This window comes from Nicotiana tabacum, chromosome 21 (assembly GCF_000715075.1).
Source record: "Nicotiana tabacum cultivar K326 chromosome 21, ASM71507v2, whole genome shotgun sequence".
Classification (NCBI taxonomy): Eukaryota; Viridiplantae; Streptophyta; class Magnoliopsida; order Solanales; family Solanaceae; genus Nicotiana; species Nicotiana tabacum.
The window spans coordinates 93,223,761-93,228,863 of record NC_134100.1 but is presented as its reverse complement, the minus strand read 5'-3'; the positions used below and the strand labels follow the sequence as shown (position 1 = coordinate 93,228,863).

Below are 5,103 nucleotides of genomic sequence, written 5' to 3'. Positions count from 1 at the left end.
AATTTCAAAATAATTAATCTCGAGATAATTAATTTTGAGATAATTTGTTTCCAATCGAACGACCCCTTACTTTGATTTAGGTCGCCTGCGTTATATCCTTTAACTGCGATCTTTTCCGGAACCTTGCTGTACTTTTTTGTATCCAATTCATCAGCTTGAATTTTGTGCAAAAGCAAAATTTTCATAAGTCAAAATATTTGAAAGAAAATGAGACAAATACATTATTTTACATCAATCTACATCATCAATCAAATGTTTATAAAGTGAATCACCTTTTAGAACAATCCATAGACTTTTTTGTCATTTTTACCTCTCTTCTTCTTGTCAGTCTACTATCAAATCGTTGCCCTCTCTTTTCTTCTTCTGCTTTTGATTCATCTTTTCACAATCTTCTCACGGACTACCTCTACTCCGATCCACATAAATTATTATTATTTACAAGTACTTCACTATATATAAAAACAATTCTACAATAAAGTACATACAAAAAAGATAATTGCCGGTAATAATTCATAAATTAAACTCTAAATGCAGATAATATGAATTTTATGTACGATATCAATGCGATTTAAACACTTATATTTCTAGCCGATTATTATTTTATTTTTTTCGTTTATTTTCTTATATTTGTTACCAAGAATTACTCGTTATTGTAGGTCAAACTGATAATATATAACGTACGTGAAACGATTATAAAGTATAACGTGAAATTTTTTTTATATTATTAATGTATGTAAGTTAAATTTTTATTTTGGAAAATAACCACTTTTGGCGAGAGATAATCACGATGAAAGAAGAAGTAATATTACAAGGACAATATGGATGATAAATTATAATAATTACATTAACATAAATCTATCAACATCAGTTAAGAGTACTAGGGCTACTAGCTACTACTTTTCATTAATTAATGACATAAAAACAAAGCTACATAAGAAAACATATTACATTTTCTTGTTCTTTTTCCTAACACCAACTAGAGAACAAAGCTTCACAAATCTCAGTAAAAACTTCAATAATAACCTCATGATGATTTTGTGAATTTAAACTCAAAAAACATTCCAACAATTTCTCAAGATCTTTAGCTGCAAATATTTGATTTTCCATAATCATTTCCAACATTGAAACCCTAAAATCACTATAAGGATCACTTGATTTCTTCACCACCGCAAGACTACCTTTTACGCCACCTTTCGCCACCCTTCTCCGCCGTGTCTTTCGCCGGAAAGAATATTCTGAAGAATCAGAATTAGTAAATGACCTTGACGAAAAAAGGGTATTATTGTCATCTTCTTCACTTTCTTCATCACTGCTGAAAAGACCCTTATAGTCAAAATTAGGAAATTCTTTAAACTCAAATCTTTTTATCTTGGAATTTGTCATCTTTTTCTTCTTGCTCTTCTTCTTCTTGGTTTTGTTTTCATAATATTTGTTCATATTTTTGAAGTTGCATTTCTCTTGAGAGTCATAACTCAAGGGAAAAATTGGTGATACAGGAGGGCATTTTCTTCCATTTGTGTCAGCTGTAAAATTAAAAGAATTTCGTCAAAAATGTCATCCGATACTGCTTCGTAAAAAATTATACATAGCTTGTAAATAATACAAAATAAATATTAATTTGAGAATAGTGGCAAAATCAAAAAATTTGCGAAAGATGTTAATTAAAGATTTAACATATATGTCAAAAAAATAAATATTGACCTATATACGCAACATATAATTTTCGGTGAAAAATGTTCAACTAAATACCCTTGACATTATACCATTATTTGAGACAAGAGGTAAAATCTTAAAACAAACATAGTACTAGACGGAAACTAATCACTTACAAGTTGAATTGTGACAATAGACCGACACTGCTGTTTGCATGAAATTTCTGCGTACGCCACTGTTGGGAAGTGAACACCTTTGTTGTTGTGTTTGGAAATTTTCAGGGTATTTTGGTGCACAAATGGAAGGAAATAGACGAGGTTTTGGAGAGAAAAGTTCAACTAATTGGTAATGTTGGTGACGATTTTGAGGTTGAAAAACTGGTTTATTATCAATGGCATCAGAAATATTCTTGGATTTGCATGAACCAAACGAAGATTTAAACATTCGAGAAATTCTTGTTTTGAATTTATTCTCCATTTGAGAAGAAAGAAAAGAAGAAGAAGAAGAAGAAGAAGAAGAAGAAGAAGAAGAAGAAGAAGAAGAAGAGTTTGAAGAGAGAATTATTATACAATTATGAGTGTATGAATGAGAGTTTATATATAAAGTAACTGAAAGAAGAACAGTTTTGAAAATGAGAAAATTTTAAAAAGTGACTGATAATGAAACTTTTTGCTGTTTTTTGTTCTTTTTATTGTCCTTTTTATAACCAAATTTCAACCTCGCTAAGTTAGTGCACCTTAACTTTTTCCCTGAAATCTGAAAACAGTTCATGCATGGGGCTCCCTCAATACGCTTTGAAATAAATAAATAATTGATATGATCAATATAATATAACAAAATTATCGGAGCTTACAAATAAATTCAAATAAATATAATTTATATACTCCGATAATATAACATAAGAAGGAAAGTCTTATAGCAACAATAACATTGTGTCCGTGTGAGCTATGAATCACAGATTCGCGTCGTGGAAGCAGTCATAAATGCTTGCATTAGGGTAAGGTTGTCTATATTATATCATTTGGGTGCAACCCTTCCCCAAACACTGCGTGAATACGAGATACTTTGTATATTGGGCTATTTTTTTTACACCGATAATATAACGTAAATGATTTATATGCTATCACATGATGCAATAGGTAATCTGCCTTATTTTTTAGTAGCTTATCCCACTTATTTACTGTTATATACTCTGCAATTATCTTTAGATAAACTAATAGTGCAGAAAATAATTATACTTCCAGTGTATAAAAGTTAGACAAAACTCAAAATACAACAATATTAAACGGGGTTCAACTCTTATGGAGTGACAGATTATCTAAAAGATAAATATATGCAAATGTCCAAAAATAAATAGGATAACACTGAAAATAAGACACGTTACAATAAGTTTAATTAATTAAACCTAAAACACCCAAAAAGTTTCTATAGTACTAGAAGTCTAGAATGTAGGGGACCAAATGAAGGAATTATACAAATTAAATGGGGCTAAATGAGAAGTACTTGTTTATATTTTGAATTCAAGTTGCAAAGGAGATTCCTAAGTGTACTTTAAGAAAGTAATCCAAATGAATAAAAGAATAAATTATCTCGAATAATTTATGATCCAACTAATTAACGTTCCGAAGAAAAACAATAAAGTAATAAATATAGTAAGTAAAAAAAAGACCATATTCAGTCAATAAAAACATTCCGCCGAAAAACAAGGATACAACTCAGTTACTATGAATAAAATAAAATTGACATTGTTAAAAAGTTAGTGGTTATGGAGGTTTTCAAATTCGATGCTCGAAGTCTTGAACCCTAATTCTTCAAATTACTACTTAGAATGTTTTTTTTTACAAGAGGCAAATCTAGAATTTGCAGTTAACGAATTTCTATAAAAATTTCAAATTAATATACAAAAAAGTTGGATTTATAAGTAAATATTTATAGCTATTTAATGAATTTTTTAATAAATAAATATATTATAGTTTAGACAAACGTTTAAGCAGTAAGTTATGTGGTAGATCCACCCTGTTTGTTTATGCGCTTAAAGAAGTAGCTAAGAGGATAAATTTCTACGCATTTCATCACTAGTGGTTGTGCTTTGAAAAAGCTGAAGTTGAAAAGATTAGGTTGCTTTTTGTGGAAAAACATCAAATTAGATCATTTAAAAAATAAATACAAACAACTGTTCATAATGTAAAATTAGCAACATGAAAAATATAAGCCCTGTATATAACGAGCGACAATAGGTTAGAATATACTAATAATGTAAGAACTCTTTATACAATTACTATTTTAAATTAAATCTATATCCAAACACTGAAATTTCCAAAGTCTTGAGATTTATTCTACTATGATCCAGACGAAAAACCTTGGGTTTTTAAAGCTTATTTTAGCTTAAAAGAGGGTAAATGGGAAATGGAGGGAAAAATAAAAATTTAATTTTTCCTCCTTGACAAAGGGACATTGTCCCATATTAAAGGAGGAAAAGACTTTTGATGGGTACATATACAATTGTTCTTCTTCTAACTCTTAAAGAGTTAAGAAGAAAGCAAGCCTTGCGTCGTCGTCGTTCGCTCAGCTTCGAGTTTGGTCAATTGATTGATTATTTTTTTGGATTAAATTTATTTGTTAATATTAAATATTAATATAATATTATTTAATCCAAATTATCCATTTTTATAACGGAAAATTAATTTTCCTCCGCGTTTTGAATTCCTGTTTTATTTTGCGTAAATGGCCATTTATGTTATGGCCTTTTTACGTAAACAGTCATGACAGACCTTCTGAAGAGTTGCATTTCTTCATTTAAACCCAACATGTTGGCTATAAATAGAAGGCTATTCCCTCAGATTTTTCTTACGAAAATTTTGAATTCTCCTCTTCCTTTCTGCATTGTTTTAACTACCACAAAACAACAGTAAGTGTGATTTGCTGCCGCCATTTGTGTTCGTTGAAACACTGGGGTTTGAAGTATCATTATACCAGTGTGTCATCCGTTCTATCCTGGGAGAAAATAATCCACAACCTCGGGTACTAGGAGGGGATTGAGTTCCTTAAGGATACACTGTGAATTCAGTGGGTTCAGATTAGTTTCTACTTCTTCTACATTTTTGTCTATACGTTGTTTTCTTCTCCATAATTATTTTACAAATACAGTATAATAACAAAACCCCTTTGAGTACTCTTTCATAATAGAAAATAATTCCCAAATTTCCCCCAATAGAACACCATTTTCGAAATGTGAAATTCAGGATTGGAAGACAGAGGTAATATTGTGACCTTTTTCATGTTCTTTTGTTAGACAACTTACCCCAATATTGGAACCTTTGTCATTATACATATGTCCTGTTTGTCAGCAGTTTTACTGCCTCAGCAAGGAACTGTTTATCTTGGAGAGTACTGCATTAACCTCAATTTTTCACCCCCAAATCCCAAAAAACTGTAAAAATATAGATAAAA

General features: G+C 30.0%; 1 protein-coding gene across 1 annotated transcript; it reads right to left on the bottom strand.

Moving 5' to 3' along the window:
* Positions 1 to 819: 819 nt before the first annotated feature.
* Positions 820 to 2,231, bottom strand: LOC107829697 (transcription repressor OFP8-like). Its single transcript, XM_016657163.2, has 2 exons — positions 1,830 to 2,231; positions 820 to 1,523 (listed from the first exon to the last, which is right to left on the bottom strand). Exons 1-2 carry the CDS (start codon positions 2,128 to 2,130, stop codon positions 967 to 969), a joined length of 858 nt encoding a protein of 285 aa, XP_016512649.1. The 5' UTR covers positions 2,131 to 2,231; the 3' UTR covers positions 820 to 966.
* Between the last annotated feature and the right edge of the window lie 2,872 nt (positions 2,232 to 5,103).

What these genes read in the sequence shown, in the direction of transcription:
- LOC107829697 (XM_016657163.2), bottom strand. Translation starts at nt 2,130, where the DNA reads ATGGAGAATAAATTCAAAACAAGAATTTCTCGAATGTTTAAATCTTCG. An exon ending in CTATTGTCACAATTCAACTT is followed by an intron (nt 1,524 to 1,829) that starts GTAAGTGATTAG and finishes TTAATTTTACAG; the next exon opens with CTGACACAAATGGAAGAAAA.